This window comes from Leucopleurus acutus (assembly GCF_964270905.1).
Source record: "Leucopleurus acutus genome assembly, chromosome: 19".
NCBI lineage: Eukaryota > Metazoa > Chordata > Mammalia > Artiodactyla > Delphinidae > Leucopleurus > Leucopleurus acutus.
The window spans coordinates 47,743,045-47,760,784 of record NC_139161.1 but is presented as its reverse complement, the minus strand read 5'-3'; the positions used below and the strand labels follow the sequence as shown (position 1 = coordinate 47,760,784).

The 17,740-nt window shown below is 52.2% G+C and overlaps 1 protein-coding gene and 1 long non-coding RNA gene across 3 annotated transcripts; both read left to right on the top strand.

The window, feature by feature from the left end:
• The first annotated feature begins 6,545 nt into the window (after window positions 1-6,545).
• LOC309975813 lies at window positions 6,546-10,558 on the top strand. Of its 2 annotated transcripts, none has more exons than XR_014326968.1 (2): window positions 6,546-8,396; window positions 9,527-10,558. It is a non-coding gene; the product is annotated as an uncharacterized lncRNA (long non-coding RNA). The 2 variants fall into 2 exon arrangements; XR_014326969.1 differs by having other exon boundaries at window positions 9,514-10,558.
• A 1,515-nt stretch (window positions 10,559-12,073) lies between these two features.
• TLCD2 (TLC domain containing 2) lies at window positions 12,074-16,850 on the top strand. Its single transcript, XM_082861511.1, has 4 exons — window positions 12,074-12,357; window positions 12,582-12,664; window positions 12,883-12,965; window positions 13,518-16,850. Exons 1-4 carry the CDS (start codon window positions 12,182-12,184, stop codon window positions 13,968-13,970), a joined length of 795 nt encoding a protein of 264 aa, XP_082717637.1. The 5' UTR covers window positions 12,074-12,181; the 3' UTR covers window positions 13,971-16,850.
• Window positions 16,851-17,740: the final 890 nt, after the last annotated feature.

Below are 17,740 nucleotides of genomic sequence, written 5' to 3'. Positions count from 1 at the left end.
GCCCTCCCTCCCAGCGCTCTGCTGGGCCCGGTGGCGGCTTCGCTTCCTCGGGGTGAAAGGGGCAGGAGAGGGGGATGCTGAGCGACCCACGGGATTTCCCCTCCCCTCCCTACTTCCTCCTTCATGTTCTGGGTCGCGGACCTAGGGAGGCTTTCCCTAGAGATGGCGGACTTTAAGTGGCTGACTATCCCTGCCACCACTCCACCTCCCTCTGGTTTTACAGAAGAAACCTGAAGCCGAGATGCGACTTTTGACATAAGTCCCTTCACCGCCTCCATGCTGCCTACCAAAAAAAAGAGCTTTTAGTTTTCCAGAATATTTCATCAGTAACATTCCATTTGGCCCTCACAACACTCAGTGTGGTAGGAGGGACTGTTACTATTTATATTTTACAGGTGAAAACCAAGAGCCTCCAAAGAGGCTTGTCCAAGGGGCAGAATGGAGACTTAGAAGGTGGTGCACAGATCCTTTTCCCTGGAGTCCTCCCCACTGACAGACCTCTTAACGCCTTTTTTTTTTTTTTTTAATTCTGGGCAATCTGGGGGAGAGAAGAGGCCCAGGCTCAAAGGCCTGGAGTTCGTGGGAGGAAATGTTCCCCCAAGACTTCCTGTTGAAGATCTGCCTCTGCTTTGCTGCAGAGCCTGCCTGCTGTGGTCAGAGCCTTGCAGATGCCACGGTGGCTGGGGGGAGGGTGCAGCCCGGACAGGGAGCGGAAACCAGTGAGCTGGCACCAAAACTACAGGACTCCTTCAAGGGGTCTCAGTTCTGACTCATTTGCAGGATAGATAGGCCGTTGTCTGCGGCGAACCCACTGTCTGTTTTTTTTTTTGTTTTTTGTTTTTGCGGTACGCGGGCCTCTCACCGCTGCGGCCTCTCCCGTTGCGGAGCACAAGCTCCGGACGCGCAGGCCCAGCAGCCATGGCCCACGGGCCCAGCCGCTCCGCGGCATGTGGGATCCTCCCGGACCGGGGCACGAACCCATGTCCCCTGCGTTGGCAGGTGGACTCCCAACCACTGCGCCGCCAGGGAAGCCCTCACTGTCTGTTTTTTGAGTCCCACTCCTAGAAGGAGAGTTTGCCTCATGTAGGAGTCTGGTATGGAGATGTGGGAGCTCCATAAAGGCACTTAGGAAAAGAATAAAGTCCTAATTAGAGAGGAGACAGGAATGGCTCAGCCATGATCTAATTCCATCTATCTTTCTTGAAGGGGCAGCCAGAGCCCCTGACGTGCTTGGTCACATGACCTTGGGCAGTCATAACTTACAGCCACCGTTTTTTTTTTTAATTTATTTATTTTTCATTTTTGGCTGCATTGGGTCTTTCTTACTGCACATGGGCTTTTTCTGGTTGCGGCGAGTGGGGGCTAATCTTCGTTGTGGTGTGTGGGCTTCTCATTGCTGTGGCTTCTCTTGTTACAGAGCACGGGGCTCTAGGTGCATGGGCTTCAGTAGTTGCGGCACGCAGGCTCTAGAGTACAGGTTCAGTAGTTGTGGTGCACGGGCTTAGTTGCTCCGCAGCACGTGGGAACTTCCCGGACCAGGGATCGAACCCATGTCGCCTGCAGTGGCAGGCAGATTCCCAACCACTGAGCCACCAGGGAAGCCCCACAACCCCTTTTAAGAAGATAGCTTTAGATCCCTTTTAGGATGAGGAAGCTGACTACCTTAGGTAACTTGCTTAGGTCACATAGCTAAGAAGTGGTAGACCAGGATTCAAACCCAGGCCTATCTCATTCTAAAACCAATGTTCTTCGTACTCCTTGGCCATGCAGTATTTGTTTTGTTTGTAAAATTTTATTGCAGTACAGTTGATTTACAATGTTGTTTTAGTTTCAGGTGTACAGCAAAGTGGTTCAGTTATACACATACATATATCCATTCTCTTTCAGATTCTTTTCCCATATAGGTAATTACAGAATACTGAGTAGAGTTCCATGTGCTATACAGTAGGTCTTTGTTGGTTATCTATTTTATATATGTAATATATATGGATAATCCCAAGCTCCTAATTTATCCCTCCCCTCCCCGACATTTCCCCTTTGGTAACCATCATGCACTATTGTTTTTTCACCAGGGAAATTAGGTGTTCCTTGACAATCTTGTATCCCCAACATTGGTCTGAGTACCTGAGACCAAAGGATGGTCTGGAGGTAGTGACTGCTTCTTTTTTTTTTTTTTTAATACTTGTTTATTTATTTGGCTGTGCCGGGTCTTAGTTGCGGCATGTAGGAGCTTCGTTTTGGCATGTGGAATTGTTGTTGTTGTTGTTGTTGTGACATGCAGGATCTTTAGTTGCGGTATACGGGATCTTTCAGTTGCGGCATGCAGACGTAGTTCCCTGAGCAGGGATCGAACCCGGGCCCCCTGAATTGGGAGCACGGAGTCTTAACCACTGGACCACCAGGTAAGTTCCTTTGTGCGTGCTTCTTAGTACCAATAAAATTTTGGTCCGCACGATCTTTGCTCTTCTCTCAGTTTACCTAGACTGAACAGGAGTTACTTTTTCTTTCTGCAAGTTTGTGTGTGCCCTGCCCTCTAGTGGTTTTGACTTGCAATGCAGCAATGACCTTGAGTGTAACTAACCTCATCTCTTACAGTTCTTTCCATCCCTTAAACAGGGATGTCCTTGCAATACTGGGCACTGGTGCCCTAAGATTTCTGGGGTACTGACACCTTCCCCAGTCTGAGCCCTAAAACCATGGTATTTCAAACTTTATTATGTACTTCTGATTGAGACGCTGGAATCTGAATTTTTTTGGGGGGGTGGAATCTGAATTTTTAACAAGCGCTAGATAATTCTGATGCAGGCAATCTGCAGTCCACATCTTGAGATCTAATATTCTGTAACAGCTCTATTCCCAAGTGCTCCCTGAATCCCAACCCAAGCACACTTGGGCTTTAGGGAATCTGGTACCAAATTAGTCACTCTCCTTCACCAAACTCAGTATTGAGTTTCTGGGAAGTCATGGCTTGGAGGGTCAGGGAGGGAAGCTGCAGCAGCCCCAGCAGTCAGCCCATGCTGAGCGAGGTTAGCGCTTGCTGATCTGGCAAGGAGAAAAGTGAAGGAAGGTAGTGTTTAGTGCACCAACTGTGGGCCAGGTACTGTGCTAGGTGTTTTCAAACATATTCCTTTCTAAAACCCTACAATAAGCCATGAGTTTATTATTCATTCAATTTTGTAGATGAGGAAATTGAGGCTCAGAGATGTTAAGTATCTTCATCAAGCTCGCAACTGGTAAGAGTTGGAATTTGAATCCAAGTTTGTCTAACTCAGTGGTTCTCAATTGGGGGCGATTTTGGCCCCCAGGGGCCATTTGGTCATGTCTGGTGACCATTTTGATTGTCGTGGGGGGGGGTGCTAAAGGCATCTAGTGGCCCAGGGCTACCGCTAAACAAGCTACTATGTACAGGACAGCCGCCACAAGAAATTAGCCAGCGCAAAATGTCAATAGTGCTGTGATTGAGAAACCCTGGACTCAAAGCCTGTGCTTTTGCCCTATAGGGTGGGAGGGTGGGGACATGGAAAGTTAGAACAAAATGGGAAAGGGCCTACCCCAAGGGCCTTGGGTGAGAAGGAAATGGGACTTTTATGCTAAGGATAATGGAGAATGGGGGCAGCTGGTGAGATTTCTCTTTCTTCCAAGCTTGGCCAAGACCCTGCTCAGTTCCTCCCAACCTTGCCAAGTCAGTCCTGGGACTTCACACTAAGCTTGTCCTGGAGTGACCCCGACTCCCAGCTCAGGGCTGGGGCAAAATATTTACCTGAGTCTTCTGGCACAGGACTTCCCAGCCAAAGCCCCTGGTTCCTGGGGCCCTTGTGCTCCACCTGTAGCCCCTGGGAGGCCCCACATTAACACCTTTGCAGTGGGGGGTGAAAGTGTAAAACATGGAGCCGTGGAGGGCCAGGAGGTGTCTATGAACAGAAGTGGAGTAATGGGCAAAGCCAGGAGGATTCCCTTAGCAGGGCCCTCTCTCTTGAGCAGGAAGTAGGGAGCAGCTGGCCTGGGGAGCAGGGTTCTGACCCAGAGGAGGCTTGTTTCCACAGCCATTCCTCTTCTCTAGGTTTGGTCCTCAGCTTCACTGGACCTTCCCCAGTACCCATTCCTAGAGCACCCACACAGCCAGGCAGCCACCATTCTGGGCCTCCCCAGTACTGGCCTCCCAACTAGACCAGGGTAGGGCGGGTCTGAGCAGACAGTGCCGACAGGAAATACCTCTCGTTCCAGGCTCAGAGCCTCTGAAGAACTAACCAGCAGATTGGGGGAGGGAGAGGGGGGAGAGAAGGGGGAGGAAGGAGAAGGGGGGCAGGGGAGGGAGACAGTCTTGGAGTGAGAGGGGAGAGGAAAGAACACTCAAACAGGTCCCCCATATTTGGGGTTTCATCTCCTTCCTTCCCTCACCACCCATGGGGGGGTGGGGATAAAGGGATAAAGGAGGGCAGAACTGGAGGAGGATGTGGTAACAGCTGATTCGTCCCCTGAGGTCACACTTCCCAACAATCAGCTGTTACTGGGGTGGAAGGCAGGAAGTTTCCTTAAAGGCACAACGTTCTGAACACAGGTTCGGCATTCTGGAGCTCCTAGGAGCCATAGCAATCACTTGGTGGAGCCCCTCTTTAAAACGGAAGCAACTATCTCACACTCCAGGCTGTTATCTTCACCCCGCCAATTGGGAGCTTATGGAAAAGTCATGGATCCCTCTCCACACGTTCCTCTTTGGTGGTGGTGGAGAGATGCGAGTGATTGAGGTGGGGTGGGTCTCAGGCTTGCCCCTTTAACTAAGCGGTTCGCCAGCTTTTGCCAAGTCATTGGGTTCCTTTCCATTTTTTGTGTTTTTTTCCCCCCTTTGGCCCATCCTCCCGCCCCTCTATGCTCTGATTGGCCTCTGGGGAAGGTGCAGCCTCCTCATTGGTCTCCACCTTTGAAATCTCTTCCCTAGGTAGGCCTGAGTCGGTGAAAAGCTTCTGGGGGGCGGGACAGAATGGGGGTATTGGGTAGAGGACGGGGTTGCTAGCCAGTTGCACTTTGGCCCGGCCCGGCCCGGGCCCTAGTTGCTGACCACAAGTCTTCCTTCTACCCTCAGGTGAAGACTCTGCTATAAATCTTTCGTTAGTTAGCTGCTGCTTGAGAGGCTTTGTCTCTCTGTGACTGGGGCGAGACATCTTCTACCAGAAGTCTCCTCTGATTAGGAAGGCTCCAGCAGAGGTGGAGTAGATCTCTCCATTGAAAGCTGGGGCCAGCCGAGGTGGGCAGTCCTCCCTCCCTCAAAAGCCCCCAGGAGTCCTCATTCCAAAGGAAGAGTCTGGCTGCCCTGGGGGCTGATTTCCACCTTCAGTTCTCCTCACTCCTGCTGCCTCTCCTCCTCCACCTTTCCTGAGAGATCTATCGCCTCCTGCAAGAGTTCAGTGAATCCGTTTGGGGGCTGTCTAAAAGAACCACTCACGGCTCCAAAAAGGAGGGGCTGTAGCCCTTTAAGGACCTCGCCGGGATGGATTCAGAGATGAGTTTAAAAATGCCAACTCACAGAGCGCGCTGGATTCTGGGAACGAGGTGTCAGACCGAGAACTACACTGACCAGTATGCACTGCAAACACACACGCCTTTACTTCCTTCTGCTTTTTAGGACTCGGGTTTGACGTAGCGCCCCTCTAAGCATGTTAGCCTAGGCGGAGGGCTGAGCCACACCTTTTCACCTATTGGCCAGCTCGCAACTTGGTGGGCGTGGCCTAGCGCTACTCCACTAGGCAAAGGGGTGGCTTCCTTGCCAGTCAGAGCTAAGACGGTCGGGGAGGCGGGACCAGGGCTGAGCGCTGGCGCCCTCGAGTGGGTGTGGTCACGCTGCCCAGCAGTGGGCGGTGATTGGCCCTGGGCGGTGCAATCGCAGCTTGTGCGTCACGACGCCGCCAGCTGATCGCAGACTGTAGCCGGTGTGTGCTGGGCTCTGGGAAGAGACAGCGCCGCCGGCCGTGGGGATCGGACGCACTGATTTGCTCCCCTACCCTCAGCACCCCCCCACCCAGCACCAGGTGGGTGTGAGATGGGGTCCCGGCCGCACAGGAGGGAACCATGCTAACGGGGTAATGGGGGAAAGTAGGGTCCTGACGGCCACACCCTGTCCTTCCGGGGGAGGGGAGAGGGGGCGGCGGAGGCTCGGGCGCTCCGGGGGAGAGGGGCCTGGACTGGCTGGAGTAGTGTGTCAGGAGGTTTAAAGAAGGAGTCCGGGACAGTAGTCGTGCGGAGGGTTTTGCTGAGTAGCTGGGAGAAAGAGGGGCTGGAGGGCTGGGGGCGGCTAACCTCGGCGCCCTCTGGTCGAGGATACGGGAGCCGGCCTCCCAGCTTGGGGAGGATTTGGACTGGGCGGGTAGCGGGGAGGTGCTTTGCCTCTACCGGCACTCATTGGGTCAGGGCCAGTTGAGCGCCCTGGCAGGGAAGGGGTCTCTGGGCGGGCCGGCCCCTCCTCTCGTTCCCTCCAGGGGATGTTATGTAAGGGGGGAGGGGAGAGGAGTAGGGGGCGGCGGTGCGGGGGGGGCCTTATGCAACCCAAAGGTTAGGGTTTCACCGCGGGTTGGTGGGGGGAGAAGGCAGGAGGAGAGCCTGGAAACTCTAACCCCCCCCCCCAGCCTAACTGGCCGTCTTGGGCCGAGAGAAGGTCACCTCTGCACCTCCCCCCAGCCTGTCCGGTTGTGGGGCCCCTAGCCCAGGCCTGGCCCTGACCGCCTGGGAAGCCGGCTGGCTGGGTGGGGCGCCTGGGTTAGTCATCACTGGGCTCCCTCTCTCCCCACCTCTCGGCCAACTCTTGGCCCCTCCCCGTGGCCTCTGGCTAGGCTATTGCCCCCACCTCCCTTCGGCTGTAGTTCCAGCCTCCAACTCATTTGGCCTGTCATCCTGGCTGTCAGACTGGGCTAGGAGCTGTCAGGGTGCCAAAGGGCTGATGGAGCAGCTGGTCAGAGGGTCAGTGCCCTGGGCCCACCCCGCCCTGCAGCCAAGGGCACCTGCTTGGCACAGACTCTCAGCAGCAGCTGAGTCCTATGGGCTGAACAGAGCCTCCTCAGACAGAGAGGAGTGGGAAGGAGTTGGACTGGTCACCTGGGAGAAGGAAGGTACCACAAAGTTCATGCCTCCCAAGAGGGTTTTGTAATTTGAAAACCTCCCACCCTAATCTTTCTTATCCTCGGAGTATAGAAATCTCAAGGCAGGACCGCCTTGGCTCCTTAAACTGGCATGGGCCATGCCCTCGGACTAAGTGTCAGCACAGACCCACCCTCCCGAGCTCACAGCCCTCAAGCCTGCCACACCCCCAGCCCCCTCCCTGGGCCATGCTGCAGGGCCCGGCTTTTCCTGCTGATTCATGCGTTGGAACTGTGGGGGCGGGGCTTGGAACTTGGAACAAAGTTCAGACATGGAGGGGAAGGCAGACAGCCTGGAATTCATACCAGATGTACCCGGAATGTGCAAGCGGAATGCCTGGCATTTAAGAGTCCTGGGGAAGCTGCCCAACCACCCTGCCCTACCTCCCTCCCCTCCAGCCTCTGGTCCCCTGTCCTCTCCTCACAGTCCCAGGAGCCTCTGCTGACCTTCTTCCAAACTCTAGACCTCCTCCCCTCCTCACTCTTCCCCAGATGTAAGCCCCCCAAAACTCTTCTTCCAGCTGAACTCCCTGGGACCAAGTCAGTTGGGCTGATCCCTGAACTCGCATTTCTGGATCTGAGGTACAACTTCTCACCTAATACCTGGGTGACTGGTGAGGTGTGTCCAGGCTCCCAAGTCCTGCCCTCTCAGTGCTGAGGAGGCTGGGGGCCCCTGTGGGTAGCTGGGGCAAGAGGGGGTGGTGGTGAGAGCAGATATGGGTTTCTACAGCCTTCAGTTCTGGAAAGAGGAGCAAGGAAATAGGTTTAGAGCTGCCTCTTGTCTCTCACTGAGGAGCTCAGGTCAGAGCCAAGAACCCTTCATTAGAAGGTTGACCATCTTCTGGGGCTGCACTTTGATGGCCAGGGCAACAGTGTCCCTGTGACATGGCCCTGCTCAGATCTTCCCCATTTTTCCTTCCTTTCCCTTTAGGCACCTGTACCTCCCACATCCTCACCTGGCTGAGCCGCAGTAGTTCTTCAGTGGCAAGCTTTATGTCCTGACCCAGCTAAAGCTGCCAGTTGAAGAACTGTTGCCCTCTGCCCCTGGCTTCGAGGAGGAGGAGGAAGAAGAGAAGGAGCTGCCTTCCCCTCACCTGGAAGGTGACAGAACTGGGTCTGGGAAGGTCTGAACAGCGAGCGTGATGATACCTTTGGGAAAGGGAACCCTATTCAGCTGGAGAACCTTCACCCAGATTGAGCCAGCAGGAGAGAAAATTTCAGATTAGAGACCTTGGCTGAATTGGGGAATAGATGGCTCTGACTACACCCAAGGTTAGTTGGTCTCTGTGTGACAATGGGAAGAAGTGGAGCAAAGAAAACCCTGCCTACCCCTTTACCTAGATGTCTTTCCTGACCCTCCTTCCTTCCTCGTCCCCCCTTCTTTCCTACTGGCCTTTCCAAGTTCAAAAGTAAGTTTCCTCTTCAGGGAAAAGGTCATACTGAGACTCCCATCTGAGTAGTCATCCCCCTGCTCTTAATTTTTCCCCGTATTCCCTTAGTCTGGCCCAGACTCTAGATTCAGGGATACTTACCTCTGTGTGAGACCCTTAGACCTCCTGTCTCATCTTCTCCACCTGTGAGGTGGGGCGATCACACAGTTGAGCATGCGTGAGGGAATCAGAAGCCCACTTGTGTGGACTCAGAGCCTGGGCTCTCCACAGTGGGTGGGAACAAAACAGCTTTTCACATAAGCTGTTGCCCTTCCCCCATCCCTGACCAGAACCCCAGGAGCTGGGGGTGGAGGTTGGAGGGAGGGACTAGGGTTAGACCAATGCAAGGGGCTGCTGGGAAATCAGTCTCTGCATTGACTTCCCACCAATCAAAGGTGTCCCAGGCTTCCCCTGCCTCCCAAAGCAGGGCTGCAGCCCCTGATGGGTTCCAGCTGCCACTGCTCTCTTCCCGCACTCACTCTTCCAGGATAGTGTGTGAGATTTAGCTCAGGCCTGTGCACGCTGGAAATTCTCCCCTCCAGCAACCAGAAGAGATAGGTTATGGGATGTAATCCCTTTAGGGGCATCAGGCAGAGTAAACTTGCCACCCCCAGCTCCTGATCTAATGTCACTCTAAGGCTCAGGCTCTGGTGTGGTTCAGCCTTGGCCCAGTCTCCCTGTCTGAAGGTGACCAAGTTCAGGGGTTACAGGAAGCTGTTTGTTCTGTTTGGGGGCAGAAGTTGTGCAGGGAGCTGGGTCCTATTCTCCATTTATGAGAAACAGATTTAGGGCAGAGTAGATCACTGAACCCACCCTTCTGCAGCCTAAGCTGGATGTGTATGGGACTGCGGTAGAGGGGGGTGGGTAGACTGAGTCCACTCATAGGCTGCCACAAGGGTCGCTCTGTCCCTAGACATTGCTTCCATCCTTTCTTCCCCTCCTCGCTTCACTGGCCACAGTGTCTCCCTCCAGCCTTGGGTATGTGGCTCTGCCATCCTCACCCATCATGGAGCAGAAATGAGGAAGAGCAGCCTGGGAACACAGAGGCAGGCAGAAGACTAGTGAAGGACCAGGCCTGGAGAGCACAGGGCCCTGTCTGGACATCTGCTGAGGGGGGCCCATAGAGGCCAGGAGAGCCCCAGGAGGAGGGAGAACGGCCAGCCTCCATCGAGGACAAGCTTCCAGCCATCTACTTCATTCTCCATTGCTCTCCAGTCGTTCTGCCTCCCTCAGAGATGTGGGACCATGTTAAAGCGTCCTTGACTTCATCCTGCTGTTTCCACCTCTCCCCACCATGTAATTTAGCTGTGAAAGGACATATGCAGAAAATTCTTAAAAGAAATTCAAATGGATTTGAATGTGTGGGAAAAAATGTGTGCTTCATTAGTAATTAAAGAGAGGCAAATATAGCTGAAAGCATTTTTCCCGTAGCAAACTATAACAGAAAAAAAAATAAGACCCAGTTATTGGCAAAGGAGTACTAAAATAACACTCTCTACATTGCATATGGGCGTACAAATTGGTACAGCCTTACTGATGTCAGTTTGGTAATATGTATCAAACATCCTAAAAGTTTCCATGGCCTTTGACCTAGTAATTCTACATTTGGGAATTTATCCTAAGGAAATAATTAAAGATTAGTTTAAACGATGTTCATCCCAGCACTGCAGTAGAGAAAAATGAGAAGCAACTATCTGGTTGGGAATTGATTTCTTTTCTGCTATAATTGAAATTTGCAAGAGGGGGTTGCTTAAGTAAATTATTGTATATCCATCCGGATGGTGGGGTGGAGTGCTGCGCAGCCATTAAAAGTCACATAGAAGAACATTTGACTGGAAAGAAAAATGCTCCTTGAACATTCAAAAGGTTATAAAAATGGTGTATATTATGTGATCTCAATTTTGTTTTTATACATAAAACAGTCTGAAAAAGACTGACGACATACTCCAAATTGTTAATAATAGTAGTTACCTTTGAATGATGGAATAAAATAGTTGTAATTTTTCTGTTTGGTTTTCTGTAGTTGCCAAATTTTCTACATTAATGTGTATGACTTCCATATAATAAAATTTAAAAGAATCAGTGTAGGGCTTCCCTGGTGGCGCAGTGGTTGAGAGTCCGCCTGCTGATGCGGGGGACACGGGTTTGTGCCCCGGTCCAGGAAGATCCCACGTGCCACGGAGCGGCTGGGCCCGTGAGCCATGGCCACTGAGCCTGCGCGTCCGGAGCCTGTGCTCCGCAATGGGAGAGACCACAACAGTGAGAAGCCCGCGTACCGCAAAAATAAATAAATAAATAAAAAAGAATCAGTGTAATTTTTAAAACTTTTGGAGAGGTGGGTGTGGAAGAAATGAAGGGATGCCCCCAGCCCCATTCGTTTAATGGGGTTTTAGTGGAGGAGGAGGGTTGTGAGAACGTTTGGGGGAGCACCTATTCGTTTATGAATTTTATTCTTTGGGAGTGGCTGGAATCCACCCTCTCCTGTACAGGGAACAGCTCTCTGAATTGGAGACTGCCATCTAAAGAGGTGTGGAGTGGAGTAAGACAGAAGGAAAACAAGTAAAAACCTGTCAGTCTTCGGGAGAGGGAAATCTCCCCGGCCCCAAGGCCGAAAGGTTCTAGAATCCTAACAGTCCTGTCTCTAAAAGCAAGATGGGTCTTTGTTTTTCTGTTTGATTCTGCCCCAATCTTGAGGTGACCCTGTGTGACCTCTCCTTGCCTCCTCAGATTGAAAGATACTCACTTTCCCCCTAACAGGTACCAAGCCCTGGGGGAGGGGTGCTTTTCAAGGCTATAGGGCTGAGTGGTTCCTTTTTGCCTCCCCTTCCTAATAATAAGGCTCCTCTGGAGGGCCCCCAGAAGAGCTTAGGGGAGGAGCCCCGGTGGGTCGCTTCTGCAAAATGGGAGCTGTTGTTCCCTATGAGAGGTACTATGTAAGGGCGCAGGACACCTGGAGTTACGGGGTTGCTGGGATGTGTTAAAGGTCTGGAAACCTCGTAAGTGGTGGCTCTAAGGAAGTGAGCTGCCCCCTTCCCCACAACCGAGACCGGGGTGGGGCGCGGGGCAGACTGGTGGCGAGGCGTAAGCACGTGGGAGTGGGTTTGCTCTGGCCTCTAACTTCAGGGCTGCGTGGGTGGGGTGGGTCGGAAGAGCAGCAGGTGAAAGGTTAGAGAGGGGAAAGGAGGGGAAAGTTAATGGGGCTGGGCCTCTGGGAGTGTCAGGTGAGATTAGTCACCCATTTCTGGATTTGCGAGGACTTCGGGACACATGGGGCTTGGGAAGACCCCTATCGACATCCCGGAAAGCCTCCCTGAGCTCCGTTTCAGGGTTTGGTCCCGGGAAGCCCCCTACCAGACATCCCCCGCTGGGGCGGGACACGATCGGTTGCTGTGGCTCCAGGGGCGGTGGCCCACGGCTGCTCCAATCACCACCCAGCCGGGGGTTGGGGGCGTGGACGAGCCCTGGAAAAGTTAAGGCGGAATCCGTAGGCGGGGCGGGCGGGGGAGTCCAGGGGTGCAGCCTTGACGGGAAACTGGTTCGCAGTCCCCGCAGGGGGCGTTGGATGTGTCGGGACTGAGCGCTCAGGAGCCCAAGGGACGGATCCGGACCTAGCCAGCCCGCCAGGCCATGGCGCCCTCTGGGCTCCTCGTGACCGGCGCCTCCTTCGCCGCCTTCCGGGGGCTGCACTGGGGGCTGCAGCTTCTGCCCACGCCGGGATCTGCTGCCCAGGACCATTGGAAGTGGCGGAACATCTGTGTCTCCCTGGTTCACAGCCTGCTTACGGGGGCCGGGGCGCTACTCGGGTGCGGGGCTTAGGGGTTTGGGAGGCACCGTGGTGAGGGTGAGAGAGAGGGGTGGAAGGCTGAGATTAGAAGACCCGGCGGCACCTTTAGAATCAATGTGAGGCCTCGAGAGTCTGAGACTGGGGTGGGGATGTAGATGGGTGGGCGGTGTGGATACGTCCACGGCGGGAGAATAAGATCTGGGTCTGCACAGACGCTGACCATGGTTCCCCCATCTCCTCCAGGCTGTCGCTGTACCCTCAGATGGCCGCCGACCCGATTCATGGCCACCCGCCCTGGGCCCTGGTGCTGGTGGCTATATCTGTGGGTGAGTCTGCAGGGAAGGCTGAACCGGTTTGGGGTGGGGGACAACCTTCCAACGGTGGGGTCTCCTTCCCTGGCCTGGCCCGCGATGGGGTTAAATGTTTCTGGCGGCTTTACTGAGAGAAACTCAAGAGCTGGGAAAAGGAGGGAGTGGAGATTCCTCTCCAGACAGTACGCTGGCTTGGGGGAAGCCTAACACCACCCTCCCCTCCTTGCCCCCAGGTTATTTCCTAGCCGATGGAGCTGACATGCTGTGGAACCAGACGTTGGGCCAGGCCTGGGAACTTCTTTGTCACCATTTGGTGGTGAGACCTGGGGAGAGGCAAGACAGGAAAGGAGGGATGCCTAGCCTGGGGTCCCCAATCTCTCACCAGTTTTCTGTCCTATGACTTCCCAGAGAGTCTGAGCCCTGCTGGTCCTTGATCCTCCCAAACTTAGGCTGAATTGGGCGGGGAGGGGATTGACTGCTGGCCACTGCTGGGAGTCTGAGCACTGTCTACGGAGATTGTATTCCCACAGGTGTGGGAAACGTTGACTATGGAGCTTTTCTAAGAGGGAGCCCCAGTATAGGGCGTGGCGATGGGTGTGAAAGCACAGTAATGCAAATGAAGGGGGGTGGGGTTCCGTGCAGATGCTACAGCTCCAGGGGAGACAGCCTAGGCGCCAAACCTGCTTCAATTCTATGGAAGGGTTGTTTCAACCCCATTCAGGCCCCTACTATAAGGGTAAGCATAAGGTAGGGTTTCGGGGAGGGGTGCCCCAAAATGCTTGGGAGCCCCTGTCAAGGACTGGGATATTGGAACATGATGGGTGGTAGGTCATGGAAGGTCCTCTGACCTCTGACCTTGGCTCCCCAGGTAGTGAGCTGCCTCAGCACCGCCATTCTCTCTGGCCACTATGTGGGCTTCTCTGTGGTGTCTCTGCTCCTGGAGCTGAACTCCACCTGCCTGCACCTACGGAAGCTGCTGCTGCTTTCTCGCCAGGCCCCATCCCTGGCCTTCAGTGTGACTAGCTGGGCCACCCTGGCTACCCTGGCCCTCTTCCGCCTGGTTCCGCTGGGATGGATGAGTCTGTGGCTGATCCAGCAACACCACCAGATACCTATTGCTCTGGTCATCCTTGGTGGAACTGGACTGGTCACTGTGGGTGCTACGAGCATCACACTGGGTGTCCGCATTTTGGTCAGTGATGTCCTGCGGTCTCGGCCTCGCCCACCCATCCCTGAGCACAAGGAAACCAAGGGCACCAGGACTTGTTGCGATGGTGAGCCTGTCACCAGGGATGATTCTACTCTCAGCCTGAAAGACTGAAGAGAAGCCTCAGGCTCCTCCTCTGCCAGTCCTGGGGGAGGTAGAACCAGGACAAGGAGATGGTGGTCTTCAATGCACTGTCCCCCAGGGGTAAGGCCTGGACTGGGTTTTCAGTATCTCAGTTCCTCTTCCAGCTAACTCCTGCATTCCTAGGATCTGAGAAGAAATGCTAATAATATTCATGGATGGGTGGGAACCTGAGCTATTGTTCACTGAATCCCATCATCAGTTGACGGCCCTTTCCAGCAAACTAACTCCAGAGGTATAGCCTGTGTTACCAATAAAGGGTGGCAGGATGCGTGAAGCTGGATGAAAGTGCCAATGGGAACAGAGACCCTTCGCTTTAGCACAGGAACGGATGAGGAAAGAGGAAGTCCTACTAGGATCAGAGAGAGATCTAGTACCAAAGGGGTGGGGTTGGAGAGAAGAGAGACCTCACCTATGACCAAATTATGGCAGAGGGAGGAGGGCACAACAGGTGAACAGGTGCTATGCATAGCCAGTAGGGATGGACATAACGGTTGCCAAGAGACAGAAGAAATTGGACCACAACAACTGCTGGTGATATTTCTGGTTCTCAAAGTCACACTATTCTGTTTGTACTTCACCCTAGTCCTACTGTGTCCAGCATGTTCCTTTTGCTTCTTTTTAGTGTCTTCTGACCTTTTCAAAGAAAATGCAGATTCTTAGAGGAATGAGCACGGGGCTAGGTCTGTCTTCTCAGGACTGTACTGAAGTCCAGAGCCATAGCAGGAACTCAACCACCCGTTCTGGGTGCCCAGTGTAGGGTCTTCCCAGGGCCAGGCTTTCATGGAAGAACGAGGGCAGAGGCAGAAGCAGATGAGGTACGGCTTCCGCTCGGCTGCAGAGGAATTAAGGAATATCTGACTCTCTTCTGGGATTCATTTGCAAGCTCCCCTTTCTCCCCTGCTACTTCTACTGCATTTTTTTCTGTTGCACAAGACCCCTCCCTTCTTCAGGCAGAACATCCAGGTTATGGGAAGTGTAAGCAGATTAAAGTTGCTATTCTACTAAACAATGGACAGAAATAGATAACCCTTAATTATCCACAGAAAAGATACATGAGCAAAAGCCAGAGACAGGAAGATGAACACATAAAGTGGAGCTTGAGAGAGACAAAGGGAATGAAAGAAACAGACATGTACTGATTGAAGGACAGATAGAAAAAGATTTGCTACAGAGACGAAGAGAGACGGAGGGCAAGACAGAATCCTTGGCAGAAATAGAGAAAGTCTGTTATAGATGCAGAGAAGAACGAAAATCATAGAATTGGTTAAATGGTCATAAACAAAGAGGACAAGCAAAATGGAAATAAAGGCTGACAGGAAGGGATCCCAAAGCTGGAAGGTACAGATAGTCTAGACAGTGAAACAGGGAGAGTGAGTGACAAGAAGGAACCACCAGATTCCCAGGAGACAGAGGTAATAGTGGCTGGTAGATTAGCAGAGGGAGACGAGAGAGAGGTGGAAATAGAGATGAGGGGGATGAGTCAGGGGAGCTGAGAAGCAGAAGAACAGAAGGTGGAGGAGGCAGTCAATGGAAAGATTCATTGACAGAAAAAGCAGGCAATATGTTGAGTTGGAGACGGGCAGAAAGACAAAGGACAAACAGCTACAGTGCACAACCCAGAGACAGGGGTTGACAGGAACTGAGAGGCAGAGACTGGTAGGACGATGAGAAGTAAGAATCGGGGATGTGAAATGACAGAAGAATAAGCAAAGGAACTGAAGAGAAGCACAGAAAACGGGGGTGGGGGAGGGCAGAATGGTGAAATTAACATCCAGAGGAAGGAACGAGGAAAAGGAGGGAGCACAGAGATGGAGAGAGGAAAAACCATCGTATAGATGGGATAAAAGAGAGAGAGGGACTGTGAGATATCCCCATCAGAGAGTCATTAAAACCAAAGCACAAAGGGGGAAAATGATGAACAGAGACTGAGGAGAAACTGCGACAGTTGGAAGTAAATGCAGGCAGAAAACGAGCAGAGGGTTTGAATGTAATCAGACTAAAACCAAAGATGCAAAGGTGTGGAAGTTGAGGTAGAGAAACAAAGCAGAATTCTGTCAGAGTCTGTCCTTAACAGAAGTAGTATCTTCAAACCTCAATTTGCTATTTTAACCAAATGCCTTGATTAATGAAAACATTGTTTTCAGCTTTCAAAGAAAAAGAAATGTGACAAACCCATGGGAGGAATCTCTTCCCTATGTGTTCATGTCAATATTGATTCATTCCCAGCCCTACACCTTTTCTTTTGCCACTGCCATGAATTCATGGTCCAAGTGAGTTCCCTTCTTGGGAAAGCTTGGTAGTACCTATGAAGGGTGCCCAAGAACTTGACCATTAGGGAAATATGGCTATTTCTATGGGTAAACTAGTAAAACCCATACAGGAAGGGATTAGCTACCTGTGCAGGTAGGACATAAGTGGACACTTGAAGAATTTGGGATCACACACAAATTTCCATCATGGAGACCCAGTGAAACTTCAGGAAGGCAGGACTAGGATCGTGATTATAATTTAGTGGACATCTCATCAACTGGACCAGCTATAGATGGTGGACCAGATAGAGATGAGATGATGGGAATCAAAGAGCAATAGTCAACTGGGAGCCTGGAAAAGAGAAGCTCAAAATTGCAGAGGTTGGCAGATGCTGTATTTGGTACAATGAGTTGGGTCACCATGGTGGTGCTGTCAGACCTCACCATGGCCCAGTGAAGTGGTCCTCAAGACTGATTCCATCCATGCCTACTGAGCTACTGGCTAATGAATTCTGTCTTCTGGCACAGGGGAGGGGCTTTCCTGGATGGGAAACGTTGATATTTTATGGTCTCAGAACACTATCCTGATCAAAAATTAATAAATTGCTATACAAATAATAGCATCGGTCTTTTGTGAGTATGGTTACTTTGAGTCACTTTTCTTGGCTCCAGTGGTATCCTAGTTTATAATGCATGCTGGATCATGGAAGACCCAGCATTTGCTGTGAGAAGATCTCTTGGCACTAACTCTTTGACCTACAGAGCCCTAAAGTGGGAACTTCCCTCGTGGCACAGTGGTTAAGAATCTGCCTGCCAATGCAGGAGACAGGGGTTCAAGCCCCAGTCCGGGAAGATCACACATGCCGCAGAGCAACTAAGCCTGTGCGCCACAACTACTGACCCTGCACTCTAGAGCCCATGAGCCACAACTACTGAGCCCACACGCCACAGCTACTGAAGCCCGTGCGCCTAGAGCCCGAGCTCTGGAACAAAGAGAAGCCACCGCAGTGAGAAGCCCGCGCATCACAACAAAGAGTGGCCCCCGCTCGCCGCAACTAAAGAGAAAGGCTGCACGCAGCAACGAAGACCCAATGCAGCAATAAATAAATAAATAAATAAATAAATAAATGTATTTTAAAAAAAGCTCTAAAATGTTCTAAGATCCTCTACTATGAAAAAACAAATCAAATGTATTCAGTAGAATGGATTTAGAGCAAGAGAATGGATTCAGACAATTGAGAGTGATTCTCAAATGCCAAGAGTTGAACCCAAAAGAGGCTTTTAGCTAAATTTATCTTGAGTTAACAAGAAAATCAGGGAATTCCCTGGCAGTCCAGTGGTTAGGACTCTGCACTTTCCATGCCGAGGGCGAGGGCTGGATCCCCGGTCAGGGAACTAAGATTCTCGCAAGCCATGCGGTGTGGCCAGAAAAAAAAGAAAGTTTTTTCTTTTCTAAAGAGAAATCTCCATAACTGAATTGTCAAAGCTTTG

Bases quoted from the DNA above. Each gene is read 5' to 3' on its own strand.
- TLCD2 (XM_082861511.1), top strand. From the start codon at position 12,182: ATGGCGCCCTCTGGGCTCCTCGTGACCGGCGCCTCCTTCGCCGCCTTC. The intron at 12,358-12,581 runs GTGCGGGGCTTA...CATCTCCTCCAG, and splicing joins GGGGCCGGGGCGCTACTCGG to GCTGTCGCTGTACCCTCAGA. The intron at 12,665-12,882 runs GTGAGTCTGCAG...CCTTGCCCCCAG, and splicing joins GCTGGTGGCTATATCTGTGG to GTTATTTCCTAGCCGATGGA.